General features: G+C 35.4%; 1 protein-coding gene and 1 pseudogene across 1 annotated transcript; both read left to right on the top strand.

Annotated features, from left to right (window-relative positions):
• The first annotated feature begins 640 nt into the window (after positions 1-640).
• LOC140852197 (histone deacetylase 8-like) lies at positions 641-6,523 on the top strand (annotated as a pseudogene).
• A 17,162-nt stretch (positions 6,524-23,685) lies between these two features.
• On the top strand, positions 23,686-24,968 carry LOC105036413 (protein PHLOEM PROTEIN 2-LIKE A1). The gene is made up of 3 exons (XM_010912178.4): positions 23,686-23,822; positions 24,192-24,307; positions 24,411-24,968. Exons 1-3 carry the CDS (start codon positions 23,757-23,759, stop codon positions 24,787-24,789), a joined length of 561 nt encoding a protein of 186 aa, XP_010910480.1. The 5' UTR covers positions 23,686-23,756; the 3' UTR covers positions 24,790-24,968.
• The last annotated feature ends 387 nt before the right edge of the window (positions 24,969-25,355 follow it).

The following is a 25,355-nucleotide window of genomic DNA, read 5'->3' on the forward strand; positions in this document are numbered from 1 at the left end:
CCCACGAGAGTGGAAAGATTTTCTATCCTAACAACCCATCAGAATATGGCCTAATGGCCGAAAGGATCAGGCCTAGTGGTCTACAGATTCCAGCTCACGGCTTATGGCTCCACCTCAATATAAAGAGATACTAAGAGGGCCCTCAGATAAGCCTAATTTGGATGGAGAATATCACCTCTTACTCTTGCACTCATCATTTTCTCTCTTTCTTCTACTATTTTCGAACTCCAACTAACTTAACCATCAAAGGATCCCTCATTGGAGAACTACTGGTGCGAGCGGACTTCTCTTGCAGGTTCCCTCTCGGCACCTCCACAACCCCCCATCGATGTCCCCCCTCAACCGCATCTATCTCGGACGGGAGTCTTGCAACAACAGTAGTATATAAATTGGAGAAAAAAAAAAAAAAAAAGGAGCTATTGAGTGTTTAGTTATTTATTTATGCATATATCTATGCTGCTCTGAAAGAAATCAACCAGGATGTTGGAAGGTTCAAATGCTGCAGTTTGAAGTACAATCGGATACGACATCCACTATCATATTCAATTTTTCCTCTTTCCGATATGAACAAAGAGAGCAGAAAAGTCTCTTGCCTTAACAGAATTCAAAGGTTATCTGATCGATGTATCAAACTACATTCATGCCATTTAGCAATTATATTGACGGGGAGGTTTCTCCAATTCTAACATCTTCTCCCTTAAAGTTAGCTGGTTGAGTTTCATATTTTATATGTCAGAACTCAGAATGCATAGAGGAATTGTGCAACGTTTGCGGTATGTTGATGTGGTAATGCCCCAAGCCTCATACTTGCTCTGTTAAAATCACTTTTTTATGTTTTCAAACTTGTATGTCAGAATACATAGGGGAACTTGTACAAGCCAACGAAGCTGGAAGCAAAGAGCTCTGTGCTGAAACTTTTCTGAACCCTGGGTCCTAGATCCTGCGGTGCCCTTTTAGCTGCTGGAACCACATTAGCAATAATGAAGTATACAATAGATGGACACGGGAAGCTTGCTTATGCTCTACTACGTCTGCCTGATCATCATGCACAGCCTTGTCCAGCTGAGGGTTACCGCTTTCTAAATAATGCTGAGCTTGTAGTACCACTTGCGCTAGATTCTAGCTTCAGAAAGGTTGCCGTAATTGACATTGATGTCCATTATGGCAGTGGGAGAGATGAAAGATTTTATCGCTCAGATAATGTTCTTACTATTTCCCTTCACATGAAATCATGGTTCCTGGGGTCCTCGGAGTGGCTCCATTGATGAAGTTGGTGAAGACAATTGGCTTTGGTGCAATCTGAATAAACCTTTACCCAATGGAACAGGGGATGAAGGATATGCATATGCAATGAAAGATTTGGTTGCTCCAGCTGTTCAAGTATTCGAACCCATGCTATTTGTTTTGGTTGTTGGTCAAGATTCTGGTGCAGTAAGTTGATTTCGTGTCTATGTCACTTTGGTATTCTTGTGCAAATTTTTAAAGTGTTTACAGTCCCTTCTGCAGTCATGCCAAATTCAGAATATGTGCTAAATGCTTCGGTCATAATACTGAGTTTCAGGGTGAAAGTGGATCAGATAATATGCGGATCTATTTTCTTATCCGAATCTTTCTAGATATAGCTAGAAATTTGAGTATCCGACTAATATCTATATCTATATCTTTTAAAAAAAAATGGATATGGATATTAGCAGACAACCATCCGATCTACATCTGAATATCCAATTCCATTTATAATCCTGTTTAATTTTATATAATGCTCATGAATTTTTCAGGCAAATAAATGACCACATTAATATGCTATTGACTTGATTTGTCATCCACTTAGTAATATTTGTGGTTCTATGATTGTAAAGTTTAATCATCCGACTTATATCTGTATTTATATCCATATTTTCAATATCGGATTTATATCGGTACCTATTTAAAATAAATATCCATATCCATATGTATATTCGTTGAATAAAATAAATATGGATATGGATACGATAGTATATAATCCATTTTCAGCCCTGGCTAATCTACCTCCATAAAGATAAGAATAGAATTATATTTCATAGCTGTTTTTAACGCTAATGCATCCAATTACCTTTTTTAGCATATGTGGTATGCTGCAGAGTGATTGTTGTTTCTTGTGCCTTGAGGCCATCAAAGTTATATAAGCTTTTACTGTTGTAAGCATAGACCTTTTTGCATTTCAATAGGAAGACTTGTCTATCCTTTCACAAATTGTTTGCTCTGTTATTGCATTAAAGTATCAATCCTATGTGCCAATATGGATATCTGAATATGGCTTTTCTAATGACTTCATCTTTTGTAAATAGAAATTCCCTTTGATCTTCCCTCATCTTATTGTTGACTTCTCTGTTGCTTCAGTTTGATTTAAATGGAAGTCAATGCCTAACAATGGAAGGTTACAGGAAGACTTCTTCACTCGTGCACCTGTAATAAATTAGATCAAGTGCGGAGTGCTACTTGCTTTGATTTCACTGTGATACTATGAACTGTATACCTGTTTCTTGCACGTCATGTATTTTTGAATTATTTCTATGGACTTTTGTTTGCCATTAGACGAAAATTTCCCTTAAGGTGGACCACTAGTAATTCATCTAAGGCTGGGTGCTTTACCAGCATCATGGAACAACGGAAGTTAAAATGCATCTAACTTTAGAGGTTTTCATTCATATTTCATAAGAATTACTAGCTTTTCTTGTAACATATATTTGATTATATGTCGTATGCATTTGGTTGTAGATATGAGTAGGCTCTTTTCCGCTGAACCTTTTTTTTGGACATATTAAATGGTGCTGCCTTGTCGAAGGGTTTGTGAGTTGGAAGGAAACACTAAAAGAGGGTGAGCTTTGGCACATAGTAAATAATTTTAAAAATAATTTTTATATTTTAAAAAATTATTTGCGATGAATCATTTCCATCACAAATAGGTTTGCGATGCATATTTCATCACAAATAATTTCATCACTATTTAAAATATAATATTTTTTAAAAATAATTCATAAATATATATTTTTAAGTATAATTTTTGATATTTATATTTATAATATATAAAATTAAAATAAAAAATTCACACAAGAGATCGAAAAATAAATTTGATCATTTTATTATATTAAAAATAAATTTAATAGTTATAAGAGATCAAAAATAAAAATATAAAAATATAAAAATAAATCACTGGCCATCAAGCATCAGCATTTAGAGAAGGAGAGTGGGTGGAGGTGTAATACCCGACCCATTTGAAGAAGACTCCCCCAGGGAGTCTTCTTCTTCCTCCAACCGACTCCTGAATGGGGTCGGAAACCTTGTCGAGGAGTCAAACTCCTCTTTCCGACTCGATTTAAGGGAGAAACCCTTCTCCCTCCTTTCCACCAAAGAATCTCAGAGCGAAACGGCGAGGATCATCAGAAATCGCTCACAAAAGCCGTCACCGTGCTTGCCTCGATTTTTCGCCAGAGAGGTCACCGGAGCTCGAGGTAAGCTGCGATCTCTTTTCCTCCCTTCTCTCCCTTCCTTTCCGTGCTTGTGAGTATGATTGCCGACGACTGGAGTCACCAGATTTTGTCGGAGAAAATATCTCCTGTTTTTCATTATTTTCGAATCTCTGTCGACCGAACCTCATCGCCGGCCATCCTTGGCTCCATCGCCACCTTCACCTGTTATCAGACCTCCAACCGTGCCACAGCCCTTCATCGGAGCCCAAGCCACCGAGCCTCTCCCACGGTCCCTCCTCTGTTCGGCCAGGAAGAGAAAGAAGAAAAGAAAAGAAAGAAGAAGAAAAGAAAAGGAAAACAAAAAGAAAAGAAAAGAAAAAAAAAAGAAAAGAAAGAAAAAAAAGAGAAAAGAAAAGAAAAGAAAAAAAAAAGAGGAAAAAAAAAGAGAGAGGATTTTATCTCTCCTCTCTCTCCCCTCTTTCTCTCTCTTTTTCTCTCTTCTCTCTCCACTTTCTCTCTCTCCTTTCTCCCTCTAAAATTTTCTTTTTCTTTCTTTCTCTCTCTAAGAAAGACTTGTAGATCATGTATCGGGACATCTTTTTCTCATCTAGGAACTTATGATCGCGAATCGATTTAGTGCCCAGGTGGTTTATCTGACTGGTCATCCAGTCAATCATTTTCTATTATTATTTAATTTTTTTGAATATATAGAATAAAAATTGATTCTGATTTAATATTTTAAATAGAGTTATCTAATTTATTTAAGAAAGACTAAAGATCTAGATGATTAAGATAAGTAGATCTTACGCTCCTTATTTATTTTTAAATAATCATATTTTTTATATAAAAAATTATTATTGATAAAATTATATTTTTTATAAATTAAGAATCAGCATAAGTGATGTGAAAAAGTATATTTTATTATAAGTATTGATTTCATGAATGTATTTTATGAAAATAGTATGATTATAAAGCATGAATTTTATTATTTTCCATCTATGTATATGTATGTTTTGAAAAAAATTTATAAAGATCTCAAAGGCTCTCAGATAGCTATAAATGAATCTCTTCGGGAAGGTCGACATCCGAAGCTAGCATCCACATGAAACATGGCCCCGCCAACGGAAATAAAATTGACACACGAAACAAGAACTCTATCGATTAAGAAACATAACCCGATCATGGGTATAATAGTGATCTTAGCATGAATATCTGAGAGTAATATTTCGAAACTTGACATGAATACATGACAAGAATGATTTATGATTCATGATTGTGAAATATACATGATTTTATGCATGCATGATTGGTTTATGACTTGTTTTATTATATGCTCTATGAAATACTTTATTTTGTATTATCTGTTATTTTTTAAATATTGTATTATCATGAAAAACTTATGCTTGATCCGATAGAAAGCGCAAGTTCTACTTACTGGGCTAGTGTAGCTCATATTCTTTTTATTTTTTTTCTTATATAGAGAAATAGGACTAGGACTGGTGAAGAAAATCTAGACTTTGGAGATCTGCGATGCAAGCTTGAAAATTTTGTAGATGAAGTTTAGCTATATGATGATTACGAACTTATAGTAAATAATTATGAATTTTGAGATATGAATTTGTATTTGCTTTCGAATTTAGATGCTCTGAATCAATATTGGTTTAATTATCTGATGAATAAAGGAATTGAATCTTTTTATTTGATAAATTTTAGATGATTATGATGGATTGACTTTGTATTATCGTGGGCTCCATCTCTTGGTAGTATGGTCGTGTTATGTCTCAGATTTGGGGCGTGACAGGAGGAGATCGGACCGATCTGCTACTTTCTCATCAGCTCCATTATCTGCTCCATCTACGCCATCCGCTTTATCATCTGCCTCATCAGCTATCGATCCTTGTCAGCATGTTGTCGATCCTCAGCAGTCCACTATCGATCCTCAATAATCTATCTTTATATCTCTATCAGTCGGGCATCGCAGATAGCATGGACATCAGTCTGGGACGAACATAAGGATGGGAGAGCTTTGATCCCATATCCTAGCTTCCTAACATAACAGAATCTCATACCAAGCACCTGATCACCAATCTAGTCATCTGTGGATGCGGTCGAGCCCTCAAGGGTAGGCTGGAATCTAATCTCTATCATACGATTTTAAAAATTAAAGTTATAGCTATTCTAAATTTGTACTGAAAATCAAAACATCAATGGAAAAAATAGTTTGAAAAACTTACGTAAAGCTCCTGGCTCTCCGCTATCCACTCCTCTGACAGTCGCTGGTGGGTTCTATTAGGAGGCTAACCACTCTCTATATCTCTCTGTAATTTGAGAATAATTAATAAAAAAAATATAAATAGTTAAAGAGTTAAAATATGCTAAATAAAAATTACTTACCATCTGCTCTATATGGTGAGCGAACGACCTCGAACCCCCATAGTGCGTGACGGTCTGTCTCATCCGATTGATGGCATTTTGGGCACATCGATCATGTACAGCTAACAGTCAAAATAGTAAGTAACTAACTGAATTTAAGAATAAATAATTTAATTATTAAACTCTCAAAAAAAATGGATGCTTAACTTGATATGCCGGATCCTCATACCTACAGCATATGACAGTCCAATTCTTGATACTGAAGCTGTCACTGCCGTGCTACCTCTGCCTTCTGGTCCTGTACAATATCATACCAGTAGAGGCGAATGCGATGTCGATAATCCTTAAAATACGAGTATAGGTGATCATCTACAGCTCACCGCACGTAGTCGTGCTCAAAATCAACAATATCAAAAATAGCTTGTCAATAACAAATTTTATTAGAATATATAAATAATTAAATATTTTATTAAATATTATTTTATCTATAAGTGGCTATAAAAGACCTTATTCTGGGCTGATATAATATGACGCCAATCAGAGAGCATCACAGGGGCATAGCTGTGGTATATGATGTCGAGCTTAGTTCACCATGGCTCAAACCATCCTTTAATGGGTATGGTATAGCCAAACAGAATCTTGATATAGAGATGCTGTCCCTCATGCTCGCGTCTCCAATGCTCCAGGATGAGGTTCTTCGATAGACCTCGTCCTCACCTCACCATCTGCATCGAATGGCCTGAAATAATAATGAATAAATCATTAGAAATACAGCTATCTATAAACCTAAGAGATACAATTAAAATTAAAATTGATTATGTAAAATATATTAAAATATCACTTTGACCCACCTTTGTAGCAGCCTCTAGTGGCTCGAATGGTGCGATAGTGGAAATGGGAGAAGGCTCATCCTCAAGAGGAGGCTAAAAATTCAGACGTGGTTGTCTCCCTTCTGATGCCATACCTGTAATGCTTAAACCATGCATATAACTATCTTGACATATAAATGAATGTAACAATGAATAATAATAGTGAAAAATATATAAATACTAATGAATAAAATTGTATTGCATACTATTATTGCAAGAGAAGATTCAATAAAGAATATAGATCTATTCATCAATATCCGTATCCTCCTCGATTTATAGGTTCTCCTTCGAATCATAATAATCGATTAATATATCATCTTCTATCTCATCGTCATTTATGAACTGATCGTCGCCCTCCGAATCATCAAGCTTAAATACAAAATCAGCTTCAACTTTGTTGGACAGCAAATTAGTCCTATTCAAAAGAGTTATCACAAGTTTTTCATCAATAAAGAGCTCGATCAATGTTTGTTCTTCTTTTTGAAATACTTTCTCTTCATATAGATATGAGTTTTCATCTATCTCTAATCAGATTGGTATATCAGATACATCTTTAGGTATTATTCTTTGTACGACATGTCAATCACCTCGATACTTCGGATTCTTTAAATATATTACTTATTTTGCTTGAGTTGCTAATATATACGGTTCATTCTGGTATCATGTTTGTACAAAATTTATACAGATAAAGTGTGGATCGATATGAATATCGATCTTCTTATTGCTAATATCTCACCATTCATACTGAAATAAGAATATCGAATTATTGGATCCATACTTCAGTTCTATGATATCTATCAATACACCAAGATATTCAATCTCCTCTTCTCCTTCATATCCTATAGTAGCAATCCCACTATTCTAGATCTGTCTTTGCATCTCAAGCTCTCATATATGAAATCTCATTTCTCTAATGATACAGGATGCATAGTGATTAATCCTTCGATTGGGACTACATGCTAAATTGTATAACTCATCAGTCACACCCTCTTGTTTATTGAAATGCTTTGATTTCATCTATAATATAATATAAAAAATTATGCTGATTTAAATAATTAATTTTATAATTATGAAAATATAATGTATTACTTATGAGACTTACAAGGTCTCTAAACTATTTTATAAATTTTCTCCTATGTCAATCATCAACATTTATATTATTCTCCCTGGATAGTATCCTCTTGTGCTCACTACAACAAGTCATGATTTTTAATTTTACATCGACATAAAAAAAATTAGTTAGAACACTAAAAAGTATGCTAAGATGGTACTTACTCAATGAAATCTTCAATTTCTTCATAATTATTTAGAATATAGAAGTGTGTCTTGGAAAGCTCATTCACGTCCACAAACTAATATCTCCTTCCACCCATGGGTCAAACTATTTATTTGAATATGGATAGTGTCAGCTCATCATCACCCCATTCATGATCTACATTATGATCTGCATGATTAAATCTTATTTCGATATCATCAAGATACATTCAGCAAAATGTGACACACTCTGTAGTTATGTATGCTTCCGCTACAAATTCTTCAAATCGTATCTTATTGTGCACATACTTTTTTAAAGTACACAAAAATCTAAAAATAAAAATAAATTTAAATTTAATTAATATATTTACATCTTATAACTGATATGATAAAAGAATTTTGATTTTTTTATCTTTCAATAGGATACATCCATCGATAATGTATCGATTTGTCCAAATTTTTTTTTTTTAGAGATGAATAGTCAGATGCACCATAACATCAAAAAATAATCGTGGAAAGCTTATTTCTAACTTACAAAGAATGAGCACAATATCTTTCTCAAACTTTTCAAGTAAGTTAATTTTTAATTTTTGATAACACAGTTCTCGAAAGAAGATTCTCAACTCAATCAATGCAGCTTGAATAATACTACTAAGATAGCCATGTATGACCACAGGAAGCAAGTGCTGCATCATCAAATGAGAGTCATGATTTTTTATGCCAAAGAGATTACCATTATTATTGCTCACACACTATGATACATTTGAAGTGTAAGCATCAAAAAATTTTATGATTTTAAACCATCCACAGAAACTCTCCTTCTCCTTGTCAAATAGTGAATACAAGCAGGTGACATAAAATATTTATCACCTCGGTGAACTAAATGTAACTCCGATTAGATTCTCATTTCTTACAAATCAAGATGAATTTTTGAATTATCTTTTATTTTTTCTGTGATGTTCAACACTGTACCGATGATATTATCATAAATATTCTTCTCAATGTGTATTACATCTAAGTTGTAATGAAGTTGTGGCTGTTTTCAATATAGTAGTTCGAAAAATATGCTTTGCTTCATCCAATTCAGCTCAGCTTCAGTACGCTTTCACTTACGAGTACCAAATATGAGAGTCATGATTTTTTATGCCAAAGAGATTACCATTGTTATTGCTCACACACTATGATACATTTGAAGTGTAAGCATCAGAAAACTTTATGATTTTAAACCATCCACAGAAACTCTTCTTCTCTGTGTCAAATAGTGAATAACAAGCAGGTGACATAAAATATTTATCACCTCAGTGAACTAAATATAACTCCGATCAAATTCTCATTTCTTATAAATCAAGATGAATTTTTGAATTATCTTTTATTTTTCCTGTGATGTTCAACACTGTACCGATGACATTATCACAAATATTCTTCTTAATGTGTATTACATCTAGGTTGTAATGAAGTAGTGGCTGTTTTCAATATGGTAGTTCAAAAAATATGCTTTGCTTCATCCAATTCAGCTTAGCTTCAGTACGCTTTCACTTACGAGTACCAAATATTTTTTAAATTTTACATTTTCAATGGCTTCAAGTTGTTCTAAAACTTTCGCTCCACTTAGCTCTTTAGGTCGTGGACACCGATCGAATGTACCATCAAAGTATTGGTTATAATGGATCCTCCAAGAATGATTAGTAAGTAAAAACCGTCGATGACCCATAAAGCAGATTTTTTTTCCATACTTTAAATGTAAGGAGGACGTATCTTTGTTGCATATTGGACATGCCAGATATTCTTTGGTACTCTACCCAAATAAGTTTTCATATACAGAAAAATCATTGATGGTCTATAAAATTGAAGCATACAATTTAAAATTCTTTTGATTGATAGAATCATATATCTATACTCTATTTTTCAATAACTCCTTCAGATCATCGATTAAGAGTCATAGATATACATGAATTTCATTACTTGGTGCTTTCAAATTTGGAATCAATAATAACATAAAAATAAATAGTTCTTTCATGCACTTTCAAGGTGATACATTATATGATATTAGTATCATAGGCCACATATTGTAGGAAGTACTTAAATTGCCAAAGGGTTTAAATCCTTCTGTCGCTAAACCAAGCCAAATATTGTGCGAGTCACTTGCAAACTGTGCATGCTTTGCATCGAAGTCTTTTTACATTACAAAGTCGGCTAGATAGCTAAGTATGTTCTTTTCTGAAACCTGCTACTCATGATGCCATCTCATTTCTTCAGCTGTCTTTGTAGACATATACAATCTTTAAAGTCTTGGGATCAATAGAAAATATCTTAAAACTTTATGAGGTATCTTTTTTTTTTTCTATTATCGACTTTGTACCTGAGCTCACCATATTTCGGACATTCACTTGCTTGTTCGTTCTCCTTATAAAATAATATACAATCATTTTTGCAGGCATGTATAGGAATATAGCCAAGTCTCAATTTCTGCATGTATGTTTTTGCTTTAGAATATGATTTTGAAAGTCTTTTTCCATCGAGAAGAGCTGCTTTAATCAATGCCAAACTTTGGTTAAATGACTATTGACCCCATCGATTCACAATTTTAAGATGAAAAAATTTGATCAAAAATTCTAACTTAGAGAACTTTACACAATTTGGGTAGAGTGGCTCTTGTGTACCCCTTACAAACTTTGCAAACTATTCACAAGTCCCTTCTACCTCATTAATATTGTGTTCATGATCAGAACTGCCTTCAGATACACTAGTACTCATGGGTACATTTGAGAGAATATCCTGATGTAAATTATCCAATAGTAAACCTATACCATCATGTTTGATAAGTTCAACAACATCACTATTAGCATCATTGTTGTTATCATTGTGCACAACTTTATTTGGATCACCCTCTTCATACCATATCCAATGAGTATACTTCTTGTCTATACTATAATATAGTATATGCTCCTCAACAAGTGATATGTGATGATATATCATATTGACACATCTCTTGCATGGTCATTTTATCCTAGTGGCACTGTCAGTCTTACACCGTGCAAACTTAATAAAATTTCAAACGTCCGTTCGATATTCAGACAAAAAAATATCTCTGACATTCATCTAATTTTTATCGATATCCATCTGACAACAAAAAAATTGTTAACAACAAAAAAAATACCCTGGACATTCATTCGAACTGGATCCTGACTAGAATCCCAGATCGAATTTGAAATCAGATCCTGGACCAGATCTCGATGTAGATCCTGAATCGGATCCCGACCCAGATGATCAATTGACCAATGTACATAATTCATCTAATTTTTGTCGATATCTATCTGACAACAAAGAATAATGCTTAATGAATCCTAACTCCACCAACTCCTTTCTAATAGGTGTGGTCCTGTTTCTTTCAAAAATGTATCACTTTTATTGTTGCCACAGCTTTATTTCATATTCGAAAAAAATTCGGCAGCATCTTCCTACGATTCTCCAAGTATACGATATAGATGGATCATATTTTAACTATATCTAATATGTATTCGGAGAGCAAATGAGATAACTGTGATAAAATTTTCAACAATAAAATAAAGAACATCATGACAACAATAAAAAAATTGATGCATTTTTAAACTGTCCAAATGGAGCATTCAAGAGCCATTCATAGAGTCTGTTTTGGAGATCCAGTGATCAACTCTTGAATAGGAGTCTAAGGTTATATGCATGCATTAAATCACTACCATACATCACTCTATGAAAATAGAGAGATGCATCCAAATCCGATCCGAATCTGGATCCCGACCAAGATCCCGATCCGAATCCTAGATCGGATCCCAATTAAACAAGCAAAAGCATAACAAGCAAAAGCAAAAGCATAATATTTTATCATTATTTTAAAAATCTAACTATTTTTAATGCAAAAAATAATTTATTTTTAAATATTTTAAATAATTTATTTGATTTCATTTATCATTACTATTTTTTAATACTTATTATTATTTTTATTATAATAATTATTATTAATAAATTTTTAATTTTTAAAATCTGCCCCTCACCTCTTGCAGTCCCCACCCCACCCCCCACACCACCCAAACCTACGGTGCCCCTCCGCTCATGCCGTCCACCCCTTGCAGCCCCCACCCCACCCCCTGTGGCTCCCGTCCTCCACCCTATCCCTGTGCTGCCACTCCGCTCGCGCCCCCCACCCTCTACGGCCTCCATCCTCCGCCCCAAACCCCGTGCCACCCCACCTCACGCTGCCCCTCCGCTCACCCCCCCACCCCTTGCGGCCCCCATCCTCCGCCCCACCCCTTGCGCCACCCCACCTTGCACCGCCCCTCCGCCCCCAACCCCCTACAGCCCCCACCCCATGTGGCCCCCATCCTCTGACCCACCCCCCGTGCCACCCCACCCTGTGCAGCCACTCTGCTTGCACCCCCCACCCCCTGTAGCCCCCGTCCTCCGCGCCACCCCACCCCTCATGCCACCCCACCCCGCATCGCCACTCCACTCGTACCCCCCACCCCCTGCGACCCCCATGCCCCGCGCCACCCCACCCCTGACGTCGCCCCTCCGCTTGTGCCCACCACCTACTGCAGCCCTTACCCCCTGCGGCCCCTGTCCTCCACCCCCCTCGCACCGCCCCCACCCCCTGCGGCCCCCACCCCACCCTCGGTACCACCCCACCCCACACCGCCCCTCCACCCCCAACCCCCTACGGTGAACACCCCTCCTATCCTCCGCCCCACCTCGCATCACCCCCACCCCTTGGCTTGCTCCGCTCGCACCCCCCACTCCTCCCTTCCCTGCGGTGCCACAAAAAAAATTAAAATGGGGTTACCTTGCGGCGGCAGCGGCGGCGGTGGTGGCAGAGACGGTGGTGACGACGGAGAGGACTGATGGTGATGATGGTGATAGCGAGGGCTTGCTCGTCGACAAGTGGAAGCCCTAGAGGGGAGCGGGAGAGGGTTTCACGTGAGAGAGGGTTCGCGGGAAAGTCACGGGTGCAAGCGGAAGTGACTGGTGCAGGCAAAAGTGATAGACTTTTATTGATTTTTAGCAATGCAATAATTTCATTACTAAAAAACTTATTAACGATACAAATTCAATTTTCGTTGCTAATAACTCTCATCAATTTTTTCTCCAAAAAAATTTTCCCCTAAAAAAATTTAACCAAAAAAATTTAAAAATAATAATTAGTGTCACAAATCAAATTTTTCATTGCTAATAAAGATTATTAGTGATGAAAAATTAGATTTCCATCGCTAATAATTTGTGTCAAAAAAAAAATTTCCTCTAAAAAAATTTCTGTCTAAAAACTTCTTAAAAACCTAACTTGCGATGCAAAAAATCCATCGCAAATAATAACTATTTATGACGTAAATATATTTGGTATTAAAAATATTTTATTATTTAGGATAAATTTTTTTTATCGCAAATAATCTTCGAGAAATCAAAAATTTTTGAAAAATAAAGAGCGGATATTTTGTGATGGAAAATTTGGGTTGCAAATAATACAACATTTACGATGTAAATTGTAGTTGCATCGCAAATATTCAATAATTTATGATGGAAAATTTTTATCACTAATACTCGATAAGAAATCAAAAATTTTGAAAAAACTAAATAGTGGATTATTTATGATGAAAGTATTTTATAAATTAAAAAAATAATTCAAGTATCTTACGATCAATTTTTTGATCGTAAAGTCTATTAAATATTTTACAACTAAAAAATTAATCACAAATATATTTTACAATTGGATATAATTTTTTTTAATTTTTTTAAATATGATATAATTTTAAAATTTAAAGTCTATCTTCACTATTTATTAACTAAATAATTATTGTTAGAGTATCGTCATAAAAGACTACATCGATCCGGTAGTCCTAACTATGTCGATCAATAAAATTTAATTTCGACGGTCACGAACGACCGCATGATGATCTGATAGATAGAGACTACCGATAGGTCTAAAAACTTACAATGATGATTTTGATGATATTTATAGTATGCTATCAAAATTTTACTTCAATCGAACATTATTATCATGTTTGATTTAGCTCAAAATGATTTCGACTGTTAAATAAAAATGAATGATCAAAAAGCTAAACGGCAATCGATCATAAGATAATTTTTTAGATAAATGATCTTTGCTACTATTTTAATCATCTATATAGTGATGATCAAAAAATCAAAACCGCACATATATAAACCATCCAAAACTATATGTCTCTTGATACTTATTCATAAAATTCTTAAGTAATTATACTTGTGCTTTTTGTAAGATTTAGTTAACGTGGATGGTTCATATATACACCATTTGAATTTTATGATCACCACTGTATAGATGATTAAAATAGTAGTAAAGATCATTTATCTAAAAAATCATCTTATAATCAGACGCCATTTAGTTTTTTGATCACTCATTTTTATTTAACAGTCTAAATCATTCCATGCTAAATCGATCATGATAATGATATTCGATTGAAGTAAAATTTTGATAGTATGCTACAAATATCATCGAGATCATCATTATAAGTTTTTAGATTCATTGATGATCTCTATCTATCAGATCATTATGCAATCGTTCGTGACCATCGAAATCAAATTTTATTGATTGACATAGCTAGGGTTATCGGATCGAGGTGATCGTTTGTGGTGATACTCTAACAATAATTATTTAGATAATGAATGATGAAGATGAGCTTTAAATTTTAAATAATTTATTATTTATTTTTTTAAAAAAAATTAATTTTTTAAAAATTATTTGCGACAGAATTCTATTTTGCATCGCAAATACTAATTATTTGCAGTGCAAATTTTGAGTCACAAATAATCTAATGTTTATTTTTTTAAAAACTAAAGATAATTTGTGACAAAAATATTTCATTGCATATAAATTAAGTATTTGCGACGTAAAATACTCTGTTATTTATTTTTTTAAAATAAATTCTAATTTTTTGAAGATTATTTGTGACGGATAATTTTCGTTGCAAATAAGTCAAGTATTTACGTCGCAAAAAACCTTCTATTTATATTTTAAAAAAATTTCAGATTTCTCAAAGATTATTTGCGATGGCTAATTTGCATAGAAAATAATTTAATATTTACGATAGAAAATAATTTTTTATCATAAATATATGATTAGTTGCGACTAAAAAGGGTTTGTATCGTAAATAATTATTATTTATGATGAAAAATATTTTGCGTCACTAATAATATAACTAGAGATGAAAAAAATTATGTCACAAATAATTTCATCGCAAAAATTTTATTGTTTTTATAGTGAGACAAAAAAAAACTTAGAGTCGATCGAATTTGAAATTTTTGATCTTTAAATAACAGCTTGATCTCTAAATCTGATGCTCTTCTAGCGTTGAAGGCTTTGCGATGAGTAATCTATAATTTTTATTAGCTTTTGATTTGAAGAAATCTAGGGTGAAGAAAGAGATTTTCAACATGGCCTCGATCTGGACTTAATTTTAGGTCTGGTCTAGGTGGTTTGAGCTAGTCATCAGATAATCAATCTAAATTTAATCGGATTGGGGTCCTGATTTGAGAGGTGAGTTCGCATCATTTTTTCCCTCACCTTTTTCTCTCTCTCTCTCTCTTCTCTTCTCTTCTCTCTCTCCCTTTCTTCCTTTTCTCTCTCTCTCTCTCTCTCTCTCTCTCTCTCTCTCTCTCTCTCTATTCTATATGTGAGCTATTTGTACCGCATAGAAGTTGATCTACTGGGATAAAACTAAAGAATATACATGTATACAAAGAGACCATAACTAGAAAGCAACTAGTTGATTTGGATGGATCTACTTTTCGTCATATTAAAATAAGTTGCCACGCTGCCATTTATATTCTTAGTTGTTATTAAGCGAATGCCAGGCCTAAAGCCCACTGGTCCTGTTGACTTAGGGTCGAGCTGGGACTTGCTTTTTAGAAACCTATGCGCTTGCATCTAGGCCTTAAAGTTTAGGCCCAATTGTTGAAGGCCCGGATGTGGGCTAAACCATTAGTGAAGCTTGCTCTATTGCCATCTAGGATCCGACAACTGGAAAAGCGCTCCATCTTGTACAGCAATTCCGTGACACCTCTCTCTCTCTTGAGCTCTTTTCCTAAATAATATATAAAAAAAAATTATTTACATAAATAATATAAAATCTAACTTATTTATAAAAATAATATAAAAAAAAATATCATTTTGAATGACGTTTTCTCCTTGCCACATCACCCCTTTTTTTTCACGTTGGCATCATCCGAAAAAAAAAAACTATTTTAAATTATATTTTTTATTTTTTCCGCCAAAAAAAAATCAGAAAAGAATGTGAAAAAAATAAATTTTAAAATTTTAAATTAATAAATAAATTAAAATTTTAATTTTGAATGAAATTTGAAATATAAAAATTTGAATTTGTAATTCAAATAAAAAAATAATTTTAGATGATTTTTTTTTAAAATTAACTTTTAAAAAAATATCTAAATAAAAATCTTAAAAATTTAAAAAATTAAAAATATCATAGAAAAAAAAGAGAAAGAAATGTGCAAAAAATAAAAATTATAAATTTGAATTTAAAAAAATAAAAGTTTTAAATTTAATTCAAAAACATCATTTGAAATTCTTGCCAAAAATGTTCAAAAAAATAAAAAAATAAAAAATATAATTAAAAAATCAAAATTTCAAAAAAATTGGAAACAAATAAGAATTATAATTTGAAATTTAAAAAAAATAAAAATTTTAAATTAATTGAAATAAAAATATCATTTCAAATTACTTTCTCAAATTCAAATTAATTTATTTAAAAAATATTTGAAAGAAATAAAAAAATAACTTAAAAAAATTTCATAAAAATAGAAAGAAATGAAAAAAATAAAAAAATTATATAATTATAAATTTCAATTAAAAAAATTAAATTTTTAATTTGAATTAAATTTTGATAAAAAAATAAATGTCATAAAAAAGTGAAAAAATGAGAAAAAAATATGAAAAAAATAAATTTATAAATTAAACTTAAAAAAAATAAGAATTTTAACTTTAATTCAAATAAAAAATATCATTTCAAAATATGTTGTCCATTTCAAATTATTTTTTAAAAAAATTATCTCAAGAAAAGAAAAAAATATTGTAAAAAAAATAAAAAATATCCTAAAAAAAGAAAAAAATAGAAAAAAAAATAGAATTGAAAAAAATAGAAATTGTAATTCTAATTGAAAAATAAAATTTATAATTTTCAATTTTAAGAAATAAAAATTATAATTATAATTGTAAAAAATATCATTTTTAATAACTAAATTAATTTAAATATTACTATTTAAAAAATATTTTAAATAAAAGAAAAAAATACGTAATTGAATGCCAAAAAGATAAAAATGAAAGAAAACTAAAATTAAAATTTTAAATTACAAAAATTTTAAATTAAATTTTAAAAAAATATATCATAAAAGAAGTAACGGTAGGCCCCGGCCCCCTCCTCTCCCTTTTCCTCTCTCTCTCCCTTTACCTTGGCCGCCGGCCACAAACGGCCAGCGGCAGGCCGCGCGCCCCGACGGTGGGCCCCGGCCCCCTCCTCTCCCTCTTCCTCTCTCTCTCTTCCTCTCTCTCCCTTTTCCTTGGCCGCCGACCACAGACGGCCGGCGGCGGGCCACGCGCCCCGACGGCGGGCCCCGACCCCCTCCTCTCCCTCTTCCTCTCTCTCTCTCTTCCTCTCTCTCTCTCCCTCTTTTTCCTTGGTCGCCGGCGACAGACGGCCGGCGGCGGGCCACGCGCCTCGGCGATGGGCCGCGCACCCCGATGGCGGGCCCCACGCCCCGACGGCGGGCCCCGACCCCCTCCTCTCTCTCTTCCTCTCTCTCCCTTTTCCTGGGCCGCCGGCCATAGACGGTCGGCGGTGGGCTGCGCGCCCCGACGGCGGGCCCCGACCCCCTCCTCTCCCTCTTCCTCTCTCTCCCTTTTCCTTGGCCGCTGGCCACAGACAGCCGGTGGCGGGCCGCACGCCCCGACGGCGAGCCCTGCGCCCCGACGGCGGGGCCTGGCCCCCTCCTCTCCCTCTTTCTCTCTCTCTCTTCCTCTCTCTCTCCCTCTTTTTCCTTGGCCGCCTGCGACAGACGGCCGGCGACGATCCCCGACCCCTACTCTCCCTCTCTCTCTCTCTCTTCCTCTCTCTCTCCCTCTTTTTCCTTGGTCGTCGGCGATAGACGGTCGGCGGTGGGCCCCGACGATGGCGACGGCAGCGGGCCCCGAAGGCAGCGGGTCCCGAAGGCGGGCCCCGTCGGGGGGGCTGCGGGCCCCATCAGGGCCCGGTGGCGGCCCCTGTGGCAAGCCCCGACCCTCCCCTTCTCCGGCGGCGGGCCCCGACGGCAGCCCTGTGGGGGTCGGGCGGCGGGCCCCATCGGGGGGGCCGGGAAGGCGGGCCCCACCGTGGCGCGGCGGCGGTCCCCTGTGGCGGACCCCGACCCTCCCCTTCTCCGACGGTGGGATACGACAGGTCCCACGCGATGGGCCGCAATGGCGGCGGACCCCATCGGGCTCCGACGGTCGCTCTGTGACGGTTCCCGACGGTGGCTCCGTGACGGCCCCCGCGACGGGCCGTCTATTTCAATCTTTTTATTTTTTTATTTTATTATTTTTTATTTTTATTTTTATTTCATTAGATTCAGATGTATTTTAAAATTCAATTCTATCGTATTTTAAAAATTTTAAAATATATTGCATTTCATGAAAACGTAGACCCGTCAATTGACCAATGTAGAATATTCTACGTTATCTGTATAAAATATATATTTAAATATATATTTTTGTATAGATACCGTTAAATATATACATTGGTCAATTGATTGTCCAATTTGGACAGTTTGAGAATTGTATTTAATTCTATAAATAATTACATTATTTGAATGATATACGGAGGGTTCGAGAGAAATTTTGGACAGTATTTTTTTTAGTTCTCCTCACACATTTTAAGTCGTGTGGGGAGAACTAAGGGAAAATACTGTCAAAATTTTTTTCGATCCTTTTTGCGTATCGTTTGATTAATGTAATTAATCTATAGAATTAATACAATTTTCGAATGGGATAGGATCTATCTGTACCTATTTGTTGATGATATGATGTATGTATCATGTAAATTTTTTGAAACGATAAAATAATTAATAATATTAAATATTTTGATTTTGATTTTATCATAGGTTTTTCTGAGAAAATGACCGGTACTTGAGTTCGTATACTATTATATTATGATGGCATGATATAGAATGATGAAACTGGTGTACAGTACAGTCACCCTGCAAATCGGATGATTAGAGTATCTTCATCATTATCAGTCAAGAATTATTGGATCATTTATACAGCAGTATTCCTGTAGACAAAGAAAAATATAAAATAAAATTGAAATGGAAATCTCCTAATCTGTCGGGATAGTTAATGCAGAGTAAATATATCTTGGTTCCAATTGATGACGATGAAGATGTCGAAGAAATGCTGACCTTTCCTTTGAAATATTCAGAATGTCGATTTTTAGAATTATATATTGAAAAAGAAGATGTACCAAGCTTTGGATACCATAGTCAGCTTTTAACTCAAGCGGACAATAATGTTGGGCCTTCCTCACCTTTCGTAACTCCTATGGTGCAAACCGATAGTATTGAAGCCATTTTTGCAGAACAATATTCCACTACTGCCGGTCCTAGTTGTCCAATTATTCTAAGTCCTATGGTGACTTCTCCTATGTCTTCTGCTATGGTGACTTCTCCTTTGCTAGAAGTAGTGGTAAGTGTGGGAGACAACACTCATATAGGAAACGATGATTGGGTAGTCGGTGGAATAAATTCTGATAGTCTAGGCTTTGAGTCAGATGAAAATGGAGATGAAGACTGTTAGATGGATGAGGACAGTAGCAGTAATGATGATGATGGTGAAGATGTGAATGATGATTAAGATGTTCAGGCTAATATTAATGTGGAAGAATCTCAACCTCGTTTGCACGAACCTCCATAATATTTTAACGATATAAATTTAGATGATAGTGGTTGTGTTAGTGCTGGTCGAAGATTGAACTCTGACAATCAGTTTTGAGACTCCTCGATGACTGAATTTTCTAAAGGTCTAATGTTTGAGAGTAAAGATTATGTAAGGAGAGCTGTTGATCTTTATCACATTATGAAGCATCGGACATACAATGTAGTTCAGTCGCATTCGAAATTATGGTCCGTACGATGCGCATCATCAGATAATATTCAACATTGTAAATGGAGGCTTCGTGCTGCATTATTGAAAAAACATAGATATTTTCAAATCACAAAATATGAGGATCCTCATACTTGTTTGTTTACGGGATTGAGTCGAAACCACAAACATGTCAGTGGAAGGATGATTAGCATATTAGTCCGACATATTGTTGAGAAAGATCTCGATGTTAAAGTTGAAGCTATTGTGGCAGCCGTTAATGATCAATTTCAATATACAGTATCATACAGGAAAGCATGGTGTGGAAAGCAGAAGACATTGGTTGATATTTATGAAGAATGGGAGTCGTCTTATGCTAAATTACCTTATTATATGGCTGTACTTCAACATGCAAATCTCAGTACAGTTGTTTCATGGAATTTTTTTCAAACTGTGAATTCCAATGTCCGAGTTTTAAATTATATTTTTTGGGCTTTCAAACCATCTATCCAGGATTTTACGCACTGCCATCCTGTAATCAGCATTGATGGCATGCACTTGTATGGAAAATTTAAATGTAAGATGTTAATTGCAACAGAAATTGATGCAGATAATGGAATATTTCCATTAGCATATGCAATTGTGGATGAGGAGACGACTGCAAGTTGGAGTTGGTTTCTTTTCCAGCTCAGAACACATATCGTTAAAGATAGAAATGAAATATGCTTAATTTCTGACAGGCATCCGATATATTAAATGCCATCGCAGATGAGTCTATTAAATGGAGTCCACCACGTGCCTATCATCGATACTGTTTAAGACATATCTGCAGTAATTTCAACACTCATTTTAAAAATGTGCAGCTGAAAAGAGAAGTATGGCAAGCAGGAAGCGCTCATCTAGTTCGCAAGTTCAACGTTATCATGGGTAGGATCAAAACAGTGAATGAAAAGGCTTGGAGCTGGTTGTCCGAGATAGAAAAAGAGAAGTGGATGTTGGCACATGATGATGGCCTGTGCTATGGTATCTTAACTATAAATTTGTCGGAGATTTTTAACAGTATTTTACGAGGAGCTAAAAATATGCCAATTACAGCTTGTGTTCAAATGATATTTTATCGTCTTGTGAAATACTTCAATACGAAACATGTACAAATATCCATGTTCACATATTTTAGCTGTGTGTCAAGAAATTGCTATATATTTTAGTAGTTTTGTGGATGATGCATATACAATTACAGCATATATGAATGCTTGGAGCGGTGATTTTAATCCATTACCACATGAAGATTATTGGATGCATACACGTATGTTCAAATATATTTCTGATCATCATCGTTTGAGACCCAAGCAGAATGGTAGACCAAAATCAACGAGACTACAAAATGAGATGGATGATAGACAAATAAGAAGTAAGAACCACTGTGGCATTTGTAGGGAACAGGATCATGACCGCCGTCATTGTCCTAGGATACTTCAACATACTTCAACTTCAAGCAGTGGACGAAATTAAAGGCTTCGAAGATTTATTTTCATCATTATTTTATATATTTCTGTGAGATTGTATTTGAATTTACGTGTTTAATATCCTAAGATGAACTGAATTTTGTGTTTAAATTATATTGTGTGATAATATTATATTTAAAAAAAAATTAAATATATTGTGTCTTATTTTTTAATACATCTATGATAATATCATTATTTTAGATTCATTAGCGTATTATGGCTTACGATCCCCGGTATCCTGATCCTCGAGACAGCAGTATTCTTACATTGCAGGAGCATCATCGATCACAGACTATTTTAGATGGCGGCGTAAGCATTACAATCCTATTTACTATTTAAATTTTTATTTTAAAAGTCATGTACGTTATCTAATTATTATATTTTATTACAGGAGCCCAGACATCTTCGTCTACGATGATCCGATGCTGACTTCTGGAGGACAGAGGACATCCCACATAGAGTGTTAGATTATTTACGATATTTAAGATTTTATGGAGTATATCGGATTGGTCGTATACAGATGGACGTTGGTCTTATTACTGCTTTGCTTGAGAGATGGCGTCCAGAGACACACACATTTCATCTTCCATTTGGTAAGGCGACCATCACTTTACAGGATGTCAGCATCCTTACTGGACTACCAGTTGATGGCGATCCAGTTACCAGAGTTGATCCCACGCTTACCATTCCGGAGTGGCAGGCTTTGTGCTTGCGATTGCTAGGGTTTGAGCCCGACGCATATTTTTTCGATCATTCACGACTCAAGATTGAGTGTTTGAATGATCGTTATCGATATTTTCATATTACGGATGATGTACCAGAGGAGATGGTGCAGCAGTATGTTAAGGGTCAGGTGCTGCGGTTATTAGGTGGTGTCCCGTTAATTAATTTTTAAGATTTTTGTTTAGACATTTTTTTAAAAAAATTAATTTAAAAAAAATATCTAAAATTATCTTTTTTATTTGAATTACAAATTCAAATTTTTATATTTTAAATTTTATTCAAAATTAAAATTTTAATTTATTTATTAATTTAAAATTTTAAAATTTATTTTTTTCACATTCTTTTTCGATTTTTTTCTTTTTTTGAGAAAAAAAGAAAACGTCATTTTGAATGGCATTTTTAAAAACGCCATTCAAAATGGTGTTTTTAAAAATACCATTTTAAATGGTGTTTTTTTTTTTTTTTCGGACAATGCCAACGTGGAAAAAAAAGGATGACGTGGTAGGGAGAAAACGCCATTCAAAATGATGTTTTTTCCTTTTATATTATTTTTGTAAATAAGTTAGATTTTATATTATTTATGTAAATAATTTTTTTTTATTATTTAGAAAAAGAGTTCCTCTCTCTTTCTTTTTTAATGTTCGGCTCATCGATTTGACAATTTTGATGTATGATAGAACTCATCGCTGAGCAATGGTTTAATCAAACATTAGATAACTATTGATTATATGTAAATTCGAACGGGACAGTGGTTTTCTTGCACTTGGATCTATAATTTTTTGTTTAAGACTTTAAGTGGTCTACGCATGCTTGAGGCCATTATTTTGGCAGCCCTAATTGTTATACTATTCATTCACTAATGAAAGGCCCCGCTACTACATGTCTTCCAGTTTCACTACATTAAGTGGTAGTGATTACAATGATACAAAAAAAAAATACCGTTTGGTGTCACATCATGAAATAAAATATATTTTAGTATCAATTGCCGCTAATAGTTGGAAATTTAAAGAAGCTCTTGTTTTTTCTCCATTATATATTGACTAGGACAAACGGAAGTCATCTTTAAGCAATATTTAGATGGTTCATCGTGTAGAAATCTGCATATCTTAATTCCTGGCTGTGGCACAATTAATGTACAACGGATGCGTACCACATTAATTTTGGTTTTCATCATAATTTCAAAGCAGACTTGCAGGCCTCCACTCTGAGTTTTTTTTTCCCCTTTAAAGAGACGACTTCACAGATCATATAATAATATTTCCTTTTATCGGGAAAAGGCTGAATAATAACTTTTTTTTTTTTTTTTTTTTGATAGGAACATGGCATATAATAATTGAAAAATCTGACTTGCTTGTTTCATGGTCTTATAATAACAATAATCCAACCTACCATTTTGCTATTTAAGGGCACCTCATCTCTCGGTTGCCAACAAGGAAGGCGTCGAGAGAGAGAGAGAATGGCGTCCATATTTCCAATGGAGCTTTTCGGCAGCCATCTGAACGTACGACCCGGGGTGTTCATAGTATGCTCCATTCCTATGCCTCCATGCTCATCCCCTATCTCATATTACTGTTATTTAATACATAGAAAATTATGGTACATATGTACATGTTGTCGTCCTAGATTAAATTCCTACAAGACTTGGTTCTGTTCTTGAATGGCTCACCATTAATTCTTCGGCCTAGAAAAGCAACGTCCATAGAAAACATGCAACACCCTCCTTCTTTTAAGAATTTTTTTCCCCAACAATATTAAGTTCCGTTACTATATTCTTCTTTTGCCTTGCATATGGTTTTGATCATAAAACTGTAAGTGTTTCTTGTGATCGATCAATACAAACTACACGGAGCAGAGTGGAACTAAAAGTTCTGAGCTTTCTTATTTAATTCAGGGGTATTGGAAGAAAGAGGAAGCAAACAACATCTACAGCTTCACGCTGTACCCAAGGGCGCTTGATATCTCAGGGAGCGACGAGCCAGATGTTTGGAGGTGGTCGTGGTCAGAAAGGTAGCTTTCTCACAAAATTTCGACTTTCAAAAAGAAAAAAAAAAAAAAAAAAAAACTGGGGGTTCCTTTTGACTGCTGCTTCGATTAATTGTTTTTCTGACAGTGATCCGAGAATCGAAGTCGAAGTGGCTGAGCTATTGGTTGGACATGACCTAGTGGTGAATGGAATTTTCGAGATGAGCCACCTCACACCAGGGAAGAAGTATGAGATCTTCTATATGCTGTACTCCAAGAACCCACCGGCGTTTGAGCCCAGGTTCTCGGTGACGCTCCAACTGCCCAAAGGAAAACCCATTGTGATCGAGCGTCCCTTGAAAATCGGACCGGAGGGCAGGGCAGTGGTGGAGGGTGGAGAGTTTGTGGCTTCTGCTGATGGCCAGGTCAAGTTCAGTTTAGCCAACCCTGATCACCTGGAGTGGAAGAAAGGGCTCACCATTGTAGGGGTCTCCATTAGGAAATATCGGCTTGACGCTGTTGTTTGACCACCCAGAGACTGTTTGAATATCCGAATCTATCGTGCTTCTGAACGGCTTTTGCCATTATATATGTATGCTTGTGAAATAAAGTGAAGGGTCAGTCTTCCTTCTTATATATGTTTGTAATATTGTTCCGTGGCTGTTACTTTTCATGGTCCAAATAAAGTACGTACCTTCTAATTAAACCAGTTGGCTTCCAATAATTTGAATGCAAGATTTTGCGGAATGCCTTTACATTTATTAGCATGGATCCCCTGCCGTGCAGGCATCGCATTGCAGGACATCGATGGCCACCATTATAAGATGGACAGCCATCAAATGATGCGCGCATGATGCACTTCACATGGCCCGCGCTCATGCCCAGTCGTCCATCTTGTGATGGACGCCACCCTGCAGTGCCACCGGCGCACTGTAGGGACCCATCCTCTAGATTTATACTGGTCATGACTACTCCAATATATGTCCTTTATAGTAGTTGACATTAATGTCGATTCCTTCTCCTTTCATAAAGAAGGTAATATTTTTATTGAGGATAATTTCTAATTCTTATATTTCATTGTTCTCCAATAGGA

The sequence above is a fragment of the Elaeis guineensis genome, chromosome 10 (genome assembly GCF_000442705.2).
Source record: "Elaeis guineensis isolate ETL-2024a chromosome 10, EG11, whole genome shotgun sequence".
Taxonomy (NCBI): Eukaryota; Viridiplantae; Streptophyta; class Magnoliopsida; order Arecales; family Arecaceae; genus Elaeis; species Elaeis guineensis.